The 23,192-nt window shown below is 37.3% G+C and overlaps 1 protein-coding gene across 2 annotated transcripts in view; it reads right to left on the bottom strand.

The window, feature by feature from the left end:
* Positions 1-23,192, bottom strand: part of APBA1 (amyloid beta precursor protein binding family A member 1) — an 87,412-nt gene that overhangs the window by 17,845 nt on the left and 46,375 nt on the right. For both annotated transcript variants that reach the window (XM_071448715.1, XM_071448713.1), the window contains exons 3-8: positions 15,847-15,948; positions 12,494-12,533; positions 8,382-8,527; positions 3,480-3,512; positions 2,249-2,335; positions 1,494-1,679 (exon numbers count right to left, since the gene is read on the bottom strand). In XM_071448715.1, coding sequence (XP_071304816.1) covers positions 1,494-1,679; positions 2,249-2,335; positions 3,480-3,512; positions 8,382-8,527; positions 12,494-12,533; positions 15,847-15,948 — 594 coding nt within the window. The remainder of the gene's footprint in view (positions 1-1,493; positions 1,680-2,248; positions 2,336-3,479; positions 3,513-8,381; positions 8,528-12,493; positions 12,534-15,846; positions 15,949-23,192) is intronic.

Raw genomic sequence — 23,192 nt, 5'->3', positions numbered from 1 at the left:
TCCCCATTAATGAGCAATGATTTTATTGGATCTACAGGCATTTTACAAGCCAGTTGGATTTACAGGCACAGAGAGGATCACGCACAACACAAATACAGGCTGATCGAAACAAAACATAGACTGGGAAGTTCAAATTTTAGCTAACCAAAGTATTAACAGCAGCCTAGGTAACAGACCTGGAAAGTATGGATCATGCAAAGGCTCAGACCACCTCATAGTAAAGGAAAATAAGCCCAAGACTCTGGCACGTGACAGTTTGATTTCTGCTTTTTCAACTGGCCAGTAAAAGAGCAAGCAGTGTCTAAACTTGTGACTAGAAACACAGGAACAGCAGCCTCAAAGTGGGTAGCATGTCAAATGTCATTAAGCAAAAAATACATTGGCTACTGTATTTCACACCAGATTCTTAAAAGGCTTTACAAAACAGGTTTACAAAACATGTTTTAACAAAACATGTTATTTTTTGGAAATAATCCAGAATTTTTATATACTGTCAATTTTGGTCCAGGATTACTTTCATCAGTGCTCATCCTTACTTTTTAACTTCAGCAGTGGGTCATGTATACACATTCATGTGCAATAATATATTCAGATAATATATTCAGACAGAGGTTTAGAGCAGATTAGATTAAATTATTACATAAAATCAGCTCCTTATTCAAGAAAACCTTCCCATCTCAAAGTCCTTGCTGTTCACTGTAGTTTGGAAGACATGGAAGAAACTGGTATTTTTACTTAGTTGTCTTCAGTATGTTAGTTTCCCAGATTACTAGGTCTAACTTGACTATGATCCTAAAAACTGCATATCTAACCACTTCAATCTAGTAAGTTTGATTTTACTTTTCAGTTACTGAAAGTTACTTTTAAAAGTACATAAAAACGGCAAGGTATAAACACTGATTGTGAAGGCAGGAGATCAAGACCTGTGTAAGGTAACTTAATCCTGTGTAAAGTACCTTAACTGTGCCATAGTTAAGGTTAAAATTTAGTCATTTATGTCTCTATTCAGCATATTTTGGGACTGCTGAAATCACAAACTTTCTCTGCTGTTTTTTTGATATGATGACAGTAACTACAGCCCCTACACAAACCACCTGAAAAATAAAAAATCACCTTTCTGGTATGCATCAGTGACTGATCCTCAATGCAAGACTTGGAATTAGAATTTCCCTATGAAAATAAGCATCTCTGATAGACTTTCCCTCTCCTATGCAAAATTTGAGCTGGTATTTGTAACCTGCAGCAACTGGACCCTCCTATCACTGTTACTGGAAGGCACTAAAGAAACTTTAAAAAAGTAAGCATTTCTACAAACACCAACTTCCTGTGACATGTCATGTCCAAACATATAAATGGCAGGCAAGTTCCTCTGCTTAAACGAAATACTGGGTCCAGTTAAAAAGTAAACAGGACCATTCACAATGGGCTTTGGGCCTATCAAAATTGCTTACTTTTCCACTCCTAGAAAACTACAAGACAATGTAATTGCTTACATCCTCAGACTCAAAGACATGACAAATCATTTTGTACTGCCTCTTTCCATCTTGGGAGGGGTGAGATGCTTCCACATTATCCTGGGAGTTAGAGCGTGGCATTCGCCTACGAGCCATCAAAACAACTATATTTCCTATATCAGCAATGTAAGAAATGGTCCGCAGGGGATGATCCATCATGGTTTCCTGGGGAATAAGAAAACCAACATAAGCAGCTGTTTCAACTAGGTTCTTATTGGACATCTAGTATCATCAAAACACACAAATAGCTGTAAGACCTCTGCTAGGTGAAATCTGTAACATCTGTCATGCATTAAGGGAAATAGAACAGAAACCAAGAGCTTCACTTTCTAAAAATAAAACAAAGAGAAAGTTTTACAGCGTTTTTTTCTGTGGAAAAGCACATCAAAACCTGAACTGCAGAACCTGCATATGCTGAGCATGTATGTGTACAGGACTATAAGCAAATTATTGCAGCTAAATATTTTGGGCTACTCTGGGCACAATCAATACTTGATGCAGCATGGCTTAGAAGACATAAGCTGACTACAATTATCTTACCCACAAACTCTAATTATTTCTATAGTCATACACACCAGAATAATTGCTTGTATGACATGGCACTTGAACATGGATTTCTGCGTAGAGGGGAATATAAAATCCAGCACATTTTAAAGACAAATTTTAAGATGTACGTGAAAGTCTATTCCAGGAGTCTTTTCCAACAATACTAACAAAGGTGTCTATGTCTATACCTGTGTGTCTGCATTCAGTACTTTTATTCTCTGTGTAGAAATGAAGAGGTCCACTTCAGTCATGGGTTGAGATTCACCTTCTGGAGCCTGCAAATAAATGGATTAGAGTCAAACAAACACCTTAGGTAACATACTTACTAATAATGATGTTAGTTCACGTACAGGGGTACACTAAGACACAGTCACCAGAACAGCAATGCAGGATAGAGTATTAGACTGCAGAAGCAAAAGATAAACACAAAGATGTGGAAACTATATCATATATGTGAAAGTGAATTGGGTATTGTTTGAAAAAAAAGTTAACCTCATAAAAGCTTGCCTGCTATTTTTCCTGATTCAGTAAAATTATACCTGACTGCAACATGAACTATAAAGATTTCTTGAAAAGTAATATGATTTCACCATTTTCTGCACACTATGAATCCCACTTCAAATAAGGTTTTCATACAAGCCATAAAAAGGCCTAATAGTATCTCCTGCCTGAGGAATTTCTGTTTGGGCTAGCAGTGGCTGCTAAGACCAATGGAAAAACCTGTACCACAGGAGGTACTGTTTGAACTATTCATAATGCAGTTCTGGCAAGAAGACCTTCACAGTCAGACAAGATACTTTTCAAGCAGTAACCCACTTAAGAAGTAATATTTTGTTAAAAGAAAGCAAACATTTGTAATATTTTTTAAATTACACTTGTTAAAAGGTAGTTGAAAGCTCCACAAACAAAACTTATTACAAGATGAGTCAATCTCAGTATATTACTGTATGTATAGACATAAACTTTTTTTTTTGCATCCAGCAATTTGACATCTCTGTGAGTCAAACAAAGCACTCCAACATAACGATTAAATTAAAATAAAAAAGTCTAAAAATAAAATAAAAAACCCCAAAACAAACAAAAAAAACCCCACACTCCATTTTAATCCATAATTTTACAATGTTTAAACCTTTGCCATGTCAGTCCTGATTCTTTAATATGCATTTTGGGTACTGCCTGTAACCATTTGATAGATCCAATCTTTCTTCTATTTCTAACATGAAATGGCTAATGAGAAGCAACAAAAAATGGACAATCAGGCAACTGATATCCCAGATATGTCATGGTGGCTCAGAAACAAATCTGAAAAAACCTTGCTGGATGCAGAAAATAAAACCACAAAATAAAAAGAAAGGGAAAAACCCTCCCAGAAAACAAAAGAACAAGCATAACATCAAGCTGATGGAGTTTGTACTGCACCTTCTTCCTGCTTTTGGCTAATTTCTGGGCCATCTGCTTAGCATGGAACAAACAGAGACAGGAGAACAGTTAGAGAAGAACTTACAGAGACTCCAAGTCAAGCAGGAATCTACAAACTAATGTCAGGGCTCACAGACTACTAGCTGGTGTAAATAAGTCCCTGCTTAAATTAACTTCCTCCTTGTTTTTTTAGCTTAAAAAATTGTAAAATTTCATGTTTAGCACAATTAATTTCAGAAATGAAAAGAAACAGCACCAAAAGAGTCAGGAAGAACACAAAAGGATTTTTTTTTCACTTAAAATGTTACTTGCAACAAACAAGGTTATTTTGAGTGTAATTGTTTTTGAGGCTTGGTGAGGGGAGGATGGTTTAAGAAACAGAAGAGATCTTCCCCTCACTTACACCAGTGTAAACCATTACAAGAAGTTATTTCTTTTGAAGGTACACCAATGTAAAAGGTGAGAGAAAAATTGTATGCTTTCTTTATTATTACAGGTTTTTCAGATCTCATACTTCAACAGACTTCAAAAAAAAACAACCTCCCTAACACTATGCTGCTTTTTCCTGGAAAAATAAAATGACAGAAGGTGACTGTCACCTTCAATCTCTCTTTCTTCTGAGCAAATAATCTGCACCAATGTTCACACAGTGAACTGGTCAACAAATCTTCCTGTGACACCTACACAAAGATATGTCCACACTATCACATTTTTTCAAGCAAGCAGTGGAGCATGTGTTTCAGCTCCAAAAACACCTTAAAAAACATTTCTACTAACAACCCAAACAAACATAATTTTTACAGTCTTGAGTCATGAATTCAATCGTGAATTCAAACCAATGGTGAACTGAACTTTACAGACCTGCTCATTGAAGGAATGCAATACTCACCAGGCTGGCAATTAGCCCTTCCAACAGTAACAGGCTCTTTTTAAATTAAATTTACAGGCGTGCTCGTGGTGGGAAGGAGGCTTATAGTTACAAGCTGCAGACAGACTCAGCACTAGCTACTTCTACAAAGAGCAAATAGGAGGCCTGAATCATAAGATACATCAAACATTTTAATACTGATGCTCACAACTTAAATCTGTCAGATTTTGTCTAAACAAATCTGAAAGCAGCTACTGAAAGGTTAGGCCATGCTCCTTGTTTACAAATATAAACATTCTCAAAATAGCTTTTAGTCACCTTTTCCAAACTAAGAAGTATTTTATAGCCTGGTAGGTTATTTTGCAACAGGTGATTGCAAACTATTGTAAAAGCAATTAAAACTGCCTTACATGGCAAGCTCTTCATTACATTACTCTCAAATTAAATTAATACTCAGAAATAATATACTTATATTGAGTAACAGCTGCCTGTCATACACTGGGCAAGGAGGAGACACTCCTTAGATAGAGCATTTAGATATCTTTCCAAAATCAAGCCTTTCTTTCTCACCCTTCCCAAACTTTAGAATGATGGACCTCCCAAAAGAAGAAAAGTATAGGCCAAAATTAAGAAAAAGGGGGCGAAAAAAATCCTTGAACTACAACTTTAAAATGTAGAATTAACAATTTACCAAATTATACTATAATTCAATATACTGAAAATTCTGTTCTTCAAATGGAACATATTGAAGAACTACTTTCAAATATTTCATAAAATAAGGCAATGATATGGATCAAGCACTTTTAGTAAGTGATTTAACACTGCACGGAAATGTCACAAAAGAAGTTATGGTCCATGAAAAAAAAAATTGGGATAATTCTATGCAAGACACTTTATTAGACAAATCCTCTTTATCACCACATTATTTTGCTAACTCAAATCAAATATTATTTCTGTATTCCTAGAAGAAAAAAAAAAGGAAACAGAATATACCTAATCCACACAATTTTTTTTTAATATACAGTACACAGGATTTTAATTCAAGGTAAATTAAATGTACTTATTTATATAGATGCAATTTCCAAAATTACAATGCATTAAAACCCAACAAGCTTCTGCTTTTGCTATAGAGAGGTCCTAAGTTTATTAAATCCATTTACTATCTACAAAAAATGTTTTGCAACTCAGTGAGCATGGAGAGGACACCGAGTGTGTGAAAATGTGTGAAATACTAAACTAAATATCCCATATATGCGTTCTATCTTACATTACACTCAGAAATTAAACCAGGTGTTACCTAGAAATGCTCAAACCTACCCCACAGCATGCTAAAAGTGCCTCCTAATGAAATATTCCTAACTACGTTTGATGAACACCTTCAAAGCAGTGCATCTGTTTTAACTTAACTGGACTTCACAGGGATGAAGGCCAAGCAAGAAAACACCCAACTCTTGTACTTTCACCTGAAAAGATACTTCTTAAAGAAGAAGTCTGGAGAATTGTTCTCAAAATCTGTTCATATTCCAAATGAATGAATATGTGGTCTGAAGGCTCTGGTAAAAGGAGTAATTTAGGGATTATTAAATTCAGATAGTACACACTTTTGTGAAGGTATGAATAACAGGGCTCAAACAAAGCTCTTCACCTCTTTTTAATACTCAGCTTCAAGTCTGTGTATTTTAAAAGCTCATTCTTAATTTAAAGCTTTGTTTTCTTCAACAGTGGAGAAATGGTTGACATGCAACAAGAAAGGCACTCTGTGAACAAACATGAGTAGGGCCATAATTTACACATCTAGGATATGGGATATCTGATGCAGTGATGAATCTGGCAGCAGGAAGTCCATCTGTCATAATGAATTTCTCTCTGAAAATGATTAGCTTTAATGGCCAGTGACAAAACCAGCCAAGGCCAATGCTTATAAGCCAAGAAGCCTAAGGTGCAGGGGGATTTAAAGCCTGTGCATTACTTAGAAGCAGAAAGCAGTAATTGTCCAAGAAGTCTTCTAAGGTAATGTGTACAATACAATACAAGTCAATAATTTTCTGAAATACATTGAGTTTCATAAAATTAAATACACCAGCTATCACCCAAGTGATAGCATTTGTGACCTGATTTACCAGGTCACAAATGCTATCACTTGGGCCTCAAGCCTGAGGCAAATACACTGTAAGAAAGGATGCGCATGCCTGCTATTTACACAGATGCACAAATTATGGCGTTAATGAGTAAAATGCATTAAATAGATTTCTTCTGTTTTGATGCACAGAAATGCTGAGGCATAACAGAATCCTCAGAAGAATATTTTGTTAATGAATGTCTACAAAATATGTTTTGTATCGGAGAAAGACTCTATACTCTTACACCTCTTAGGCCCAGTTTGAATCAATTTAGTTTTTGTTTTTGTCTACCATATCCCTGCAATCTTTTTCTAAAGTGTACTCCTAGACGAGCTTTACCTTCTAGGTGCAAACTCCCTGTGGTTGAAGTTCCACTCCTGATACCTATTTCCTATGACAAGTGATGCTAATCTTTCCTTTCACCCTCCTGTGACGTGTCCCTCCTAGATCCAGCCTCACCAAAGCCCTTATTTCCCTCCCTTACCTTTAGTTTCCTGTTCACTCAAATCAGACAAGTTTTCTAACACACAGCCGAGCATCAAGAAGGAACACAAAGAGACTACTAAACAGAAGGGCACAGCCCTATTTGCTCAGAGCAGGAAAAAAACAGACTCTATCAGAAAAACTCTTCACTGGTTTGGGCAGGTTTGGGGAGAACACACCAAGACCTGCCATTGTTGAAAAAGCTGCATAAAACATATTTTTAAAGAATGTCACTTAATCCAGAGTTGCCAATGAACAAAGATAAATCCCTCTTCTGCAAAAGGTTCTGTAGTTCAAGGTAGTGAAGACTTCTACAGAGATGGTGGAGTATACTCTCTAACAGGAAGGCTACATTCCCACCTTTTCTAAAATGTGAGTGTTTACGAATTTCAGAGACAAGGTTACAAGAGCTTATGCATTTGAACACCAGCAAAATCACATTTTTTGGAAGTTGTCTCAATGGCTCTATTTGGAGCTTCTGTGTCAAAGTTATATACAGAGACTAAACTGAACACCTGCCACTGAAAGCAGTGGAAGGAATAATAGAAGTACAAAGCATCAGCTGACCTTAACAGACAATATTATTGGTCTTGCTGATAACCTCTCCTCTTTCTCTCTCTTTTATATAATTGCATACCAAATCTGCTTGGAAGCCAAAATAAAATATACAAAAGAAGAACATACAGATATTAAAATAAAAAAAAATTCCCAGAGTGGATTGTATTGATTAGCTGAATTAGCAGAAGATGAAGCTGTGTGCCTACTAGCCAGTCATGTACAGGTAGTGGGAATGCTGCAGCATCCTGTACAACTGTGCAATACTTCATCCACACACCCTCATTTCAGCTGACAATGTCATAATTGTAACTTACAGTACAGCAGCATTCCCATTGCTGGAAGTGGCCTGTACAGAAATCAGATGGAATTTCTCTTTTGAAACAAAATTTTTCAGATTCCAGGACAAATTATTTTTCCTTACTTCTCTTTACCATCACAGCAGCTGTCATGTGTGGAGAAACAAGTGTCCACAACAGGGTCAAAAATAACTGCAGTCACTACAACAGTAGCAGTTCCATTGAGTCCAAGCCAGAAGCAGCTGCAATACTTACTAGTTACTTCCTTAACCTGTTTTCCCTCCACAGCCGGGTAATATATAACTTTGACCACCACTCCCTTCAGATTCTGGTTTAGTGTACACAGCATGAGTATTACCATAGGGAATTAAAAAGACCTGTTAACGACCTGGTAACATCCCCTTATCAGTCTAGTTCCATAAGCAGCATATGTGATTTATTTTGCAAAGGAAAGGTGAGGCACCTTTTGTTCTGAAACTACAGATAACCCCACCTGAAAAAATTACTGCATAAGAAAGAAGTTCATATCCACAATCATAAAACAGCCATAGAAGAAGCAGCAGGAATTACTCCTCACCTTGATCCTGCTGACAGCTTCCTGAGCCTGCATCATTCTCACATTCTTGGATGGAGTTTTATCAGAAAGCAGTTGAGTTGAACCAAGGTAATTGGCAGCAAAAATGATTCCATCAATTAGGTCTTCAGGATCGCAAGGTCCAGGAACTGTAATACAGGAAAGCCATCACTGAAGACTGGTGAAACACAGCAAAAGCAGAATTGTGACAACTTGAGTCTGCACCTGATGGCTGCAAATCCTCCTCTGAAATTCTTCAGTTTATCATGACAAAAAGGCAACCAGCACTTTCAAAGGCAGTAAAACATCAAACTATAATAGTATCGAAATTTGTGGTGGGCTGACCCTGCCCACCAAACCCTTTCTATCGCTCCCCTCCTGAGAAGTGCAGGGGAGAGAAAATATAGTGAAAGTCTCATGGGGCAAGACAAGAACAGGGAGAGATCACTCATCAGTTACTGTTAGGCAAAATAGACTCCACTTGTGGAAACTTGTTTCATCTACTACTGATGAAGACAAAGTAGAATAATGAAAAATAAAAACAGATGTTACAACACCTTCCCCTATCCCTCCCTTCTTCCTGGACTCACTTTTATACGCAATTTTCTTTATCTCCTGCACCCAGAAGTACAGGGGAATGGGGGCTGTGGTCAGTTTATCACATGCTGTCTCTGATGCTCCTTATTCATCATAGGGAAGAGGCCTCACATCCTTCCTCTGCTCTAGAATGGGATACCTCCTACGGGAGACAATCCTTCAGAACAGACTGCTCTGGTGTGGACTCCCTATGGCATCACAAGTCCTGCCAACAAGCCTGCTCCAGGTGAGCTCCTCTCTCCAATGGGCCACATATCCTGCAGGGAGCCTGCTCCAGCCTGGGATTTCCATGGGGTCATAGCCTGGTTTTTTTGGGCATCCACATAATCTGGCATGGGGTCCTCCAGGGGCTGCTTGTGGGTATGTGTTCCACTTGGAGCTCCACTGGCTGGAGGGACACAACTGCCTCACCATGTTATTTCCCATGGACTGCATGGGAACCTCTGCTCTGGCACCTGGAGCACCTCCAGTCCTTCCTACTCCATTGACCTTGTCTTCAGAGATCCCTCTTTTACACATTCCCAGCCCCTTCTTCTCTGGCTGCAGTTCCTGTGGTGCAGAGTCTTTGCCCCCTTCTTAAATACATTATCCCAGAAGTGCTACTACTGTCACTGATGGGCTCAGCCTTGGCCAGTGGTGGGTCTGTCTTGGAGCCATTTGGCGCTGACTCTATCAGAGAGACAGAAAGCTTTCAGCAGTTTCTCACAGAATACACCCTTGTACCCACCCCACTACCAAAACCTTGCTACACAAACCCAGTACAACATCTCTCCAGCCAAAGCTACAATTGTTAACCCAGCCTCTGTCTCACAATAGCTCATTCTTTTGTGAGTAGGGATCAGCTTGGAGCAAAATAACCTATGATATTTCACTGTGATAAAGGGACAGACACAGTTACTTAGCTTGCTCCTCACCCATCAAAAACAGCCTTGCAATTCTCAGAGCAACAGTCACAAGCAGAAAGAGGAAAGGTGCAGTTTCATAGCAGCCATCAGCCTCTTGCTTGTGCATTAACTACAGTTGGTGCAACAGGCAGAACAATATCCCCAGAATGCTCTACACATACCACACATCACAATATTTTTATGCCACAGACCCTTAAAAATAGTAAGTGTTAACAAGGATACTGTGGTAAAGTACTGAGTTAAATAAAAATGTTATTAAATACACAGAGCATCTTGTGCGGCAAACCAACACTCTTAGTCCACAGATCCTTAGAGATCCAACACCCATCAACTTCTGGAAAAGTGGAAACTGATGGGGTGTAAAGTGTTCATAACCAAGCAATGCAAATCCTTACAAAGCAGCACTTATGATTTGTAAGATTTTTAATGTTTGGCAGCCTTATCTAAAAATTTTATACATGAAAATGTTCCATTTTGACACCATGTTAAAACTGTTATGATCCAAAACATATTAACTGATTAACTTAAGAAACTCCCTGTTCTTAAAAGTAAGGGAAAACAATTGTTCCTCAAGACAAGCTATATATAAATCATATTAAAGAATGCTCATGGTAAATATGTTCACATTTTATCACAGAACACCTGTGTTTATATTTGTCTTTCTTTTTACCTCTAAAATCAAGGGGTATCTTGTACTATAAGGTGATGGGGCTTTAAGTTTGAAATTACTAAGAATGCCAATTTTGTTCTAATGATAACCTATAGGACTAACAACCTCAGAATGAGCATGGGTGGCTTTGGCCTCAAGGAAAAGCAAGTCATTACAATGATTAAAATAAAAAAGAAAGATCTGGAGACAAATGTCACACTGAAACTATATACACAGACAGAAGCACACGTATAAATCTTGTGAGCAGGCTTGTCTTCCTTATCATTTTTTTTAAATACAAAAATTTATGACTAGCAAATTTAAGATGCTTATCTCCAGTGTGCAGTTTGCTCAGGCAGTATGTATCTTGAAAATTCTCAAAATGAACAGTCATTTGCAAGCACATGACCAAGAAAGAAATTGAGTTATTTCCTTAGAGAAATTCATGCATTTGGAAGTACTACATATTTACACAGAAATCACACAGCATTCTAAGTGTTACTATTACTCTACACATCAAGGCCTTTTCACCACTTCCACCACTATACTAAAGAGGTGCAAAACTTTTTATAGTACAATTTCTGATCAAAATGAGGGGAAAAAATGGGCAAAGGTATAAGATTCTAAGAAAGTGCGTATTAACCCCCAAAAAAGGTAATGCTCCAATTGCATCAGAAGTGAACACACAGACAGCACTGCTTTTTAGAATACCTCCTCCTTTTATTATCTCTGACAACAAAACTATTACCTCAATGAAAACGTAACATAGGTGCTGGCAAATTTTTCCTTGGACTGCTGGTGCATAAAAATGGAACATTTGTAATTTTAAGGAATTTCGTGCTGGACCAAGCACCAAGAAAATTTTAGTGTACAATTTATTTTTTTCCTAAGGTGGAGATAATTACTTTTAAAATATAGATATATATTCCTATATATATAGAGTATATAGTCCATTGATAGGACTATCAATAGGAGATGAACTTAAATTCTAAGAGAGATTCTTCATTGTTCCAAAATTCCAATGCTTAGCTATGAACTAATGGACATTCTGGCCAGAGATTCCAAAACAGGCAGCTTATACCCTGAAGACTAAAACAACAATCAATTTGCAGTCTAAAGAAAATGATCACATTATCAATTAAACACAGTACACTGTAAAGCAATCCAAAGAGGGATGAGGAAGTCCAAAGAAAGTATTACATCAACTGTCTTTCTAAAATTTCATCAAGCACATGGAACAACCACTGTCAATGGAAAAGTAAAAAAAAAAAAAAAAGAACCAAAAAAAAACCCCACAAAAAACTTCTATTTTCTGCTTCTGTCATAACTGCATACAACTTGTGCTCCTCCTGCAGAAGACACAGAATGCAGACTCATACAAAAAGTAACAGCAGTTCATGGGGCAGGTAACTTGCTTTTTCATATTGTTCTGAAAAAATTCAGCACCACTGAAACTTTAACTCTGAGATGGGATGCAGTATTTAATAAAGAGGCAAATAGTTGTTAAACAAAGCAGATTTTCACTGGCAGGCCTGTCCATAAATCCAGCTGAGATTAGATTGAGCCTGCCAATTGAAATCAATGCCAGACAGAGCACTACAGTCTTCTTGCTTAGTCTATTTTCCTTGTCCACACACATTCTTATATGTTGTGAAAATACCATAAAGAAACCAGTGTTTCAAGTCATACTGAGGGAAAAAAACAGCATAACTGATACAGAAACAATGAATGAAACACCAAAAAACTAAAAGCTCCATGTTTCTGAATTTCTGAAGGAGCACAGCAGGATTTAGCTCAGGTTCTAAATTAGACACAACTTAATCTAAATCAGTACACCCAACCCTAGCAGCTTTTCTATTCAGCAAATAAAAGTAAAATTTTATGCATTATAAATATAGATGGGTTTTTTGATGCAAAAAAAAAAAAAAAAAAAAAAAAATTTAGAAAGTGTAGAACTATCTTACCTTCAACATACGTTGGAAATGAAGCCAAGCTTTTTCTGGACTGTAATTAAGACAAAAAGGATTTCAAACTGAACATAGCGTGCACAAATATGCATTAAAAATTTCTCTGTGCCAAAAACCCCCAAACTTTAATTAGCCATAGCTATTAGTAAAGATAGAACCACTTATTATTATTTACATTTATTATTTTCAAGCTCTAGGCATCTACGTAAATTCAATGTATTCCATTTGTGTCTATTTAGTAGACAATATGGTAAGACCATACTTCACTTACTTGTTGGTCTTCACTAGTGCATTAATTATCCACCAATAGGTGCACTACTTTTAATAATCAAGAAATATGGAGGAAAGTACATAATACCCCAAAGATACTGCATCTTCCAACTAGAAATAAATGCATACAGGAATATAAAAATTGCACTTTACTGTTATAATTCATGACTGAAACCATCCTTAACAAAATACAGTTATTCATTAGGAATGGTTTTATATGTATCCTTCACATTAACAGTGCCTACAAAAAGCTTTCTAGATTTTAACAGGTTAGGGAGCAGCCTCTCTTCTCCAGGATAATGGGATTCACCATGACCTCAGCACCAACTGGCTGACACGGTATGGAGCACAAAAGCACATTTGGTAGCACCAATTACATAAATAGTGAAGGAATAAATAGAACCTTGACCTGTGCATGTAAATACACACACTAAAGAAATTCCATAGATCCTATTGGTATTTTCTGTGAAAGACTATGAGGCTAACCCTTCAGATATCTGATGGCTACAACTTTCAGTAGGTGAGGTTCACCACTTTGTTTAATTAATAACATAAACCACATACAAAAATTTATCAAACAAAACTGTGTGTGGCACTATATAATTTGTAATGGATATACCGAAATACCTGCTGCTATAATAGGCAGGTAAGTGGATAGTTAATGAATTTATGACTGATTGTACTATCAGTAACTCCTCCAATAACTGCTTAATATCATTCTATTAAAAGAAAATCAGAAAATCTATACACATGATCAGAATAAGGCATAAAATCTTCAATAATTTTAAGTATCATTCCAGATGATGTACGTAGAAATAGATGCCAAATTATTTTTCTTTGCAACAGGCAACTTACCAGGATCTGTGTACTAGTGGAAAACTCAGGTAAAACAAGAAAGGTGACAATTATGTAACAGGTTGGCTGACTTAACCCCAAGGAGTCTTTTCCTTTGTAAGATATGGAAAATTGATGTAACAAATAATATTTTAACCAATGATGCATGTATTGCTATAAAATAACATTTGTGAATTATAAACAAAAGACCTGTGACACAGACAACTGAGTCTGTGCAAGCTTTAAGTTCTTTTCATTCCCTATGAAAATTACTAAGCTGTTTGAGAATCCAAGAATCCTGTTCATCTAGGTTCTGCACTAGCATCAATAAAGATGTCAATAATCAATGTTCTGCTGCTGCCAACACATTTAAGCTGCTGTGAGAACACTGACATGCCTTTCACATCTGTGGCTCTTTCACCTCCTCAGATGAATGCTCCTACTGGAGCATTCCACCTATCCATACAGACTCCAACAACTGTTTGTAATAGTTGCTGATGTAGTGCTAAAGGGGGCATTCAAACACTGGGGTCTGACAGGCATAAAGGACAAATCCCCTATAAGCGAGAGGCAGCTCATATACATAAATACTTTACAAAGGATATTTCTTTTTAAACAGTGAAGAAAATCTTTGATAGAGATTTAGCAACTGTTCAGCACCCTTAACTAGCAACTTAATTTTCAGGATTGAGTGGTGCAAACCACCATCATGTATATCTTTATTCTCACTCGCAAACATAATTTTTCTTGTTCATTACCCAGGTAGAAAGGCACTCTACAAAAACCATTAGAAGAGTAAAGAAACAGGTAAAGTTACCAATAGGTGGAAACCTACACCTCTTAATTTTACATAGCCATGAATAATGAAACATCAAGGTCATTAATATTTTATTACTTTCAATAATATTGTTGCCATCTGCTATTATAAATTTATATTTAATAAAAATGTTTCCCTAAGACCTAAAAATCCAGAATTTATGAGGCTTTTTTATCACTTTTATGCTTGCATTAGAAATACTAAAGTGGGAATTATTCCCTATCTGAGGGAAACTAATAGCCCAATATATTCTACAGTAAAACCTAGTTTACCACCTCTGTAACTTTGAGTAAGCACATCCTAACAATTGAAATCAACAGCGTTTTGTGTGCTTTCTTTCTTTGGAGAAGTTTACCGATACCTAAAAATAGCTAAAATATAAAATACATAGTGATAAAGTCTGTAGCAAAGAATGCTGAAGGCTTTAATAGGCTAACATTGAAGCAGAGGAAAACTTAAAGGCATGATCTATAGTTGAAAACTTCAGAATATGGAAAATTATGGGTTTCTTCAGTCATTTGAAATTTTTCATTATTTTGTAAATGCAAATGCAGAGTGGCACAATTACATACATTTTACAAGTTTTTCTGTCCCTTGATAATTGCAAAAGTAAAAAGGAACAAATGGATTATTTGTGTTTCATTTTTAATCCACTTACAGTAGATCAGGTTTTTAATTTTGGAAAATAACTCATCCATTGCTACCAGTAGCAATATGATATTTTATTATGGCGGTTTCTAAATTGTTTTCAAGTTTATGAAAAGAAGGCAAATAAACCAAATCTTTGCAGATTTTTCTGTTTACAGAACCTGCTACTCTATCCAAATCCAAATCCTTTTTTCAAATTATTTTCTTTTTACACGATGAGCAGTTCTATTCATGCTTATTTTGTTTTGGTGGAAGTCCTGCAGCCTAAAGCACTACCAGGTAAGGGGAAAAATCCCAAACTATGTAGCTTTATTCTGAGAAGCCTTGAGTCAGGAACTGAATTCTGATTAAGAATCACTTGCAGGTCAGTTTCTACAATGACAAAATATTAAGCAGCATAATTTGTTATGTAATAATTTAATTTAAGCCCTTTTTCATCTGGCTGACAAATACTCTTTCTTAGTGGATGGAAAAAAGGAAAAGCCTTCTTTGTTTTGTCTCTGCTACAGAGGGGATGTTGGCTGTTTGGTAAATCAGTACCCTGCAGCCTGTTAAACAAATTTAAAAATTTAGTGACAGCTGAACACAGAGTCAGAAATGCCACGACAAAGAGTCTTCAGTATGTTAGAAATTCAGTCAGACAGCTGGGCAAGCAAAAGGTAAAGAAGCATAAGAAAGAAAAAAGAAGAAAATGGATTGCACAGGTACAAGGGAGCAAGGAAAATTAAAAGGCATAAGCAGCATGAACCAGACTGTGGCCTTTAAAAAGGTTTTACTCTACCTCTTTATTAGTGGAAGCCTCTGCTGTACTGCAGACATCCTGGTGATGTTGTCTGCTTGATGATTCAGCACCACGAGGTGAAGAAGAATCTGGAGATGGAGACTAGACATGGCAAGAAAATCAAAAGTTATTTTGAGTGCCCAATGTAGAGATTATTCTTTCATTGTCTACATCCTATGCTCTGACATTCTAAGAAAGAAAAGGTAAAGTCACTTAAGAGTAAGCTGTGATGGGAGAAAAGTGACCTTAAGCAGCACACAGGGATTCAGCTTAAGTTTTTTTAGTTGTCAAACTGGGAGAAATGAATAAAAGACTGAAACTTCCCCATAAGCTCACAGGCCCTCAGGTATTACTAATGTGAAGTGCTAAACTAATCTGATCTGAGCAGAGGAAGGTCACAGCGGTTGTCCATAAGGGTTATTCCATTATCTTAGAAAACAACTTTCATAAACTGTGCAGAGTAATATTGATGTATTCAAGAATTTATTCATATATTCAATGACAATTCAATACCAGTGTAATCAAGGACTGGGAATCCTCAATCTAGATACAGTTAAGACTTGGAAAATATTCAACAGTTTCATGCTGTCAGCTCAGTACATGCTCTTTAGATCAGATTTCCTCATTCTTCTCCTTTTTCCATAAACAATTCATGGAGAAACTCTCTTTGTGATTGATCAACAAGTATCTTGAAAAAGGGGAAGAATGTTCTGGGAAAGGATATTCTAATCGCAGACAATTCCTAATGAATGCTGGTGATGAGAAAAAACTGTAGCAAAGTATCTGAAGTACAGAGTAGGGGCCCTGGTATGAGGCTGTGACACAAGAACACAGAATGTGGAACTAGTGAAGGTGACCAAAATGAAAGAGTACAAAGCTTTAACCCAGCAGGCATTTCCAGAGGCAGATTTTAAGGAGATACCTACAAAATATATCTGCCCAAGCAAAAATGAAAATCCTCAAAAGGAAAATTTAGCATTTACCTACAGCTGGGTATTCAGCCCAATAGCCCTGGCATTCTACACTCTCCTTTAACATAGGAAGAATGCAGCTCTTTAACATAGGAAGAATCACAGCTGGCTGTGCCAGCTCAACAGTTCATCACTGATGGCAAAACAAGTGAAATGCTATTCTTATCTTTTCATAAACAGTAAGACATAGCTTTTCTCTGAGCCAATGAGTCATATCAGAAAAGGGATACATTTCCAGTGGTCTGAGCTGGCAGAAGCTCCATCCTCATGCTCTGCATCTACTGCAGCTGAAAAATTGAGTTCCATGAAATAGTCTACAAAAAACCCACAAAACCAAACCAGGAACAATAACTAAAACCCCAAACACCTAAGTTCTTCTTAGCCTCCCTTAGATATGAAATGAAACAAAAAACCATAACTCCCTTCTCCACTTATTTCTCTTTACAGACATTCCTCTATCTCAGATAATAACTAAGTATTAAAATTATAGTTAACTAATAAATGCTACCAAAGAGTTAAGAAGCAATTCTTTACAGATATCTCCTGTGTTAAAGAGCAGTCCCTGCATCTTCCTGTATTTTGAATCACAACTGCAAGACAGAAAATGATACGGCTGTGAAACAATCCCCAGAAAGCTGGCATGTGATCGCATCATCAGACTGAAAAATTACTTGCCACACAGAGCACGTGAGCAGGGGCTGTGGGAGAGATACAGGCTCCCTTGAGTTGCTGTGTAATTACCAGTCAAGAGTGTCACAGTGATGCAACTGCACAAATGGCAACTCCTATTTACATAAGGAAGAGTTCTCAAGGTGGTCACATTCTTATTATTATGCAGTATATCTGTATTAGGAATAAATTTAAAAGGTGCATTATATTATCAATGCAATAATGGCATCTAGACATTGTAGCATTCAAGAGCATTCTTTAAACAAGAAACAAAGAAATCAAATTAAGTGTATGTGTAAGTGCACACACACAAAAGCGCTCTTTACAATGGCTGAAAACTCTCATATTCACATACTGAAGGATAAAGATTAATAATTTCATTTAAACCAGACAATTAGCATTAAGAAATTGCACATCATTTGAAATGTACTAGCAGTTATTCCAGTAGCAGTATAAGTGCCTTTACTCAGGTACTTTTATCTATAAAGTATCAGAACTAAGTTATTACATGGCTTTCCATGCACTCTCTTTGAATGGCTGCTCAAATAAGTGTTTTGCGTGAGAAAAACCCCTGAACAACAACCAAACAACCCCCCCCAAAACCAAACCAAGAACCAGAACTACCAAATCCAAGTATCAAACATCTTACAAAGTCTGCTGCATGACAGGGCATGAGAGCTATCCTTGAAAACATTTGTACAGGAAAGTCCAGTCTTTGAAGAATTAACACTCAGTTCTCTTTGACACCAAAATGTGTTTTTAGAGGTACTGTACAAGGAAAGGATGCAGTCAGAGCAATAACAAGAAATATTTTGATGGATCATAGTGGATAGATAATTTGCATAGCTGCTCTAAATAAAGTCTAAAATAAATAGCTTAGCAATTTGCTATTAACAAAACAAGTTTTAGGAGCCTAACAAAGTTGTTATTAGAACAAACACAGTAAGGTCACATGATGCACACTGTTATTAGGCACAGAGGTCTATCAATGAAATTCGATTTTTTTACATGCAGCAATAAAAACCTGATAGCTATCCCTTTTTCCCTTGAATTTCTACTTACATTTTTCTTATGATACTCAACCTGGTACATCCAAAAATTCTCCATCTCAATTTTGGAGTTGTTCGACTCTAACTAACATGCAACCCACTCCACCTGAGAAACCTCCCTTGCTCTTGTGCAGAGGGATTTAGTAACAGAACTTGTGAAAGGAGAGGATTGTGTTGCATCTAACCCATCCAGGTCAATCAGCTGTTTCCTATACAGCTCATGAAGAGACATGTAACTGACACTGAAACAGTGAAACTTATAAAAGCAGTGTTGTTTTATGTGCTTTTAGCAGCAGGTCATTTGAAGAGAGTACAGTTTGCCAGTCACATAGGCTAGGAGAGAGGGGATGAAATCATAGAATCATACAGTCATAGAATCTTTTCAATTGGAAGAGATCTTAAAGATTATCTAAATTTTACTGCCCCTGCCATGGACAGGGACACTTTCCAATACACTGGGTTGCACAAAGCCCCAGGCAGCCTGGCCTTGAACACTTCCAGGGATGTGGCACCTGGATAAACTGTACCAGTGCCTCACCACTCACACACTGAAGAATTTTTCATGGTATCTAATCTAAACCTACTTTGTCAATTTGAAGTGGTTCTCCCTTGTCCTATCGCTACATGCCCTTGTAAGAAGTTTTTCAATGACCAGCATCCCTGAGTCCTTACCTGCAGAGATGCTCTCAATGAATTCTTCTTCCAGTTTGTGTTTGGGACTGCCCTGGCCCATGTGCAGGACCTTGCACTTGGCCTTGCTGAATTTCATGAGGCTCTCACAGGTCAGGTCTGCCTCTCAAGCCTACCCACATCCCTCTGGATGGCTACTCTTCCCTCCAGTGTGCTGACCAAACCACTTAGCTTGGTGTTAATAAACTTGCCAAGGGTGCACTCAATCCCACTGTCCATGCTGCTCACAAAGTTAAACAGCACTGGTCATTTTTTGTTTTGAAAAAGGTGGTTTATTCAGAGCTTTTTTATATGCGGACAAATCAACAAATGCTTCCGAAATTTAAAATTCACTTAAACAACAGGACATTACTTATTTGTCACTAACGTCTACCTACAGGTATTATGGCACAGGTATGGCAAAGTCTCCTTGTACATTAGCTCAGGAGACAATCGGACAAAGTGAGAGTTTAATTTTTAAAAATTTTATTTATTTTAGAGATAGTGCTCTGAAAAGAACCCATAAACATTAGGAAAAGGTCAAAGCACTATGGAATCTTCACGTCTCATGCACAAGTATAGTCAGATGCATTCAATCTTAAGAACTGCCTTTATCAGGACAACTATGGCAGTAAATCTCCCAGGTTCTAGGCCAACTATGTGATGGCAGTGTCCTCTGTCATTTGTACAGCTCAAATTCCGTTCACTAAAATACAGACTGAGACCATAGGTTTTAGTAGGCATAAATATCCGTAAAGAATGAAGCTAAAGGCTAATGATTATTAGTTGTCTTTGTTGAAAATTTGTTTTAAGTACAGTGCTAAAAATGGTGGGCTTGATAAAAATGATACCAACTTAGCACTTCAAGCATACCTGCATACTGTAGCACAATTGATGCAATTCAATTTATAATTCTGACATGGGGATTTAACTTTGTACTGTAGTTCTGATATAACTGCCTCTGCACATACCACATGCACTTACTCATCAGTTTGCTGTGTGGTCCAGGACCGGCCCCCTATCAGTCTCTGCATACATGATAGGAAAAATGACCTGAGACAAGGTTACTGGCTGAACTGCTCCTTCAGAACAACACATTTGATTAACTGTTATAGGACCTCTCCCTAGAAGAATTTCAGGCAGCCTAAAGAGATTCCCCCAAAGGGCTCCTCCTGTGCCCAAGACAACTGACAAGCACCATTTGTCATTTTAACTACCACCCTGGTTAGTTAGCATCTGAAGTGAGGGGCTCTGACAACAGGCAACTGTGGGTCAGGACTCTGATCCAACAGCTGACTCATGCAGTTGCTGCCACAGAAATGACCAATTTGCTTATGGGTAAGACACTTGCTGGTGGTAATCATCAGAAATTATTCCTGCCTATGCAGATAACATCATGTACTATAGTCTTATTACACATTTAATGGAGGAGATGTTTTGTATATAGCTTAAGGTAAACAATAGCAATAGATCAGACATGCTGGAGTGATCACATAGGATCACAGACCAACAAACGCAGTTTGGGAACTCTTGGTTTGTGGAATTTTCCCTTATCCAGGTGATGATGTCCTGCAAAGACAGAGCCTCCTGTCACTTACCATCATCTGGACAATAAAAAAAAATCCCATTTGAGAGATCAAACTCAGTGCTGGCTGCTTCTCTGGGTATGGACTTCCTTAGCCACAGTTTCACTTCAACTTCCAGTGCAGTTTTATGTGTCAGTCTGAAAAAAAAATGACTGTGGATTCTTCCTGCGTGTTCAGAAGATTTTAACTATAGCAAGTGCTGTTTTAGTTTTCAACAGCACAGAAAAATCAAGTTACTTTCATCTTTCAATAATTTAAAAATGTAATCAAACAAAACAATATTCAAGGGGTTATGTATCCAGTGCTCACCATAATTTAAAAGCCAGTTATTCATCTGGGAATGTTTGCCTTCAAGCAGACTAATTGCTAAATTTAAGCTTTCTTCCGTGTGATTGATAATGCTCTGTGTTTTAGTTTGCCTTGGTTCTTTACTGATTTTTGGTTGGGGCATTTGGGGCTTTTTTCCCTGCATACACTCAAGTCTGGGTCTCTCATAAATGATGGAAAGCTGACCTATATATAAAGTTTGTGTACTCAACCAACACTTTTAAAAGACCTACTCAGAAAAAAACTCAACAATATACTGTCAATAAAAATTCGTCTTTATTTCAATTGTTTTCTTTCTCTCTTTTTTGCCCTTAGTTCATTTATTACTGAAGCCTGCTTAATTATTTAAAAGACTTCTCCATTGCCTTTTAATAATACATTACTCCTGCTGTGGAAGAAGTGAAGCAAATTCATCTCCATGAAAACACAGAGGTATCAAAATTGAGAAAATCCTGCAAATGAGAATGCAAGGGTTGAAATAAAATATACATAACCAAAAACAACAGAGAAGCAAAACAACGCAGCTCAGTTCTGTTCCACCTGGCAGACTTGTCTTCAGCTCTGAATTTCTATTTCACAAATCTAAACCACCCACATATGTGATTTTACTTTGCGTTAGGGTTTATTCTAACGTCCCACCACCTCAAATGTCTGCAGAGGAACAGACATAATAAACCCCAGTGACAGGGCTTTGCAAAACCAAAGTCTTGTCATGCAGAAACAAATCATGTCCTGGACATCAACAAAACTTGGTTTTCAGATCTATTACACCATGGATAACTGAACAGAGCTCAGAAAAAAGTCATGGTAATTGGTCCTCAAATGGACGATTTCTACCTCCAAGCCACTGTTTTCTTCTGATTATGGCAGAATTGAAGCAGTCAGCCTGCCTCCACTGTTTAATTCACAGCTCAAAAAATGCTACTTAACTTTTTGAGCCTTTCAGTGCTTTTCTCAGTACATTTTTGTACTTCTCCAACTAAGTAAGCAACTCTTCTCAAAGCTCTGTAACAAAGATACTTTTTTTCCATATACTTTAAATACCAGAATATTTCATCACATTTTGAATTATCTACTACACAAAACTGTAATCCTTTCTACTTGAACATGTGGATGAACATATGAACATTTATCCTCAAATCCAGATCCATGCTCTGCATGTATTCTATTTAGACCTTTAAACATCGCAATTTCTGCGGTTAGCTAGGCACATTCACAGCAGGTTTCCAGTGGAGAATCTGACAAGAATGGTGAGCAAGACCTTGTTCAGCCTGGAAAAAAAAAGGCCTTGAGTGACTTAACTGCAGCCTTCCAGTGCCTGAAGGGTGCCTAAGTGAAAGCTGGAGAGAGATTGCATGAAAGAGCATGTAGCGACAGGACAAAGGGGAATGGCTTTAAACTGAAAGAGAGCAGGTAGAAATTAGATACTAGGAAAAAATTCTTTACTGCGAAGATGGTAAGGCACTGGAACAGGTTACCCACAGAAGATGTGGCTTCTTCAGTCATGGATGTGTTCAAGGCCAGCCTGGATGGGGCTGTGAACAACCTGGTTTAGTGGTAGGTTGGAACTAGATGATCTTTAAGATCCCTTCTAAAACAAACTATCCTATGATTTCATGATTTTTTGAGTGAACAAAATCTCCCAATTTCACGCTCATAAAACACAATCTTGTTCCACAAGAATCAACAATGCAGTTCCACAGCCTTTTCCATCAAGGGTCAGTTTCCTGATGCCACACTTCTTGCAGCTGTGCAGCTCTAACTGCTATTGTATTTGAAACAGAGATCTTCATGAGGTCATATCCAAATGATGGTCTGCTTTGGTTTAAAGGGTTTCTGATAAACCCTTTGGAAATATATGCCAATTGTACAGATGTCATTTGTGTGGCAAATGTTAAAAAATACTCTTACTATCTTTATTCAAAAGACACTGAGGATTTTTCAGCTTTTATCAAATACACAATTACATCTTCCCCACAAACTCACTGTCCAGACCACCTCTGATTCAAGTGAAAGCATACATCATTAAACCAAGGTGCACAAGGTACACAGCAGCTAATATTCTCCATTGTTAA

This window comes from Agelaius tricolor, unplaced genomic scaffold, assembly GCF_023055355.1.
Source record: "Agelaius tricolor isolate 1412-34295 unplaced genomic scaffold, bAgeTri1.0.p SCAF_27, whole genome shotgun sequence".
Lineage (NCBI taxonomy): Eukaryota > Metazoa > Chordata > Aves > Passeriformes > Icteridae > Agelaius > Agelaius tricolor.
The sequence above is the reverse complement of the archived record's forward strand: the minus strand, read 5'-3'. Positions and strand labels throughout refer to the sequence as shown.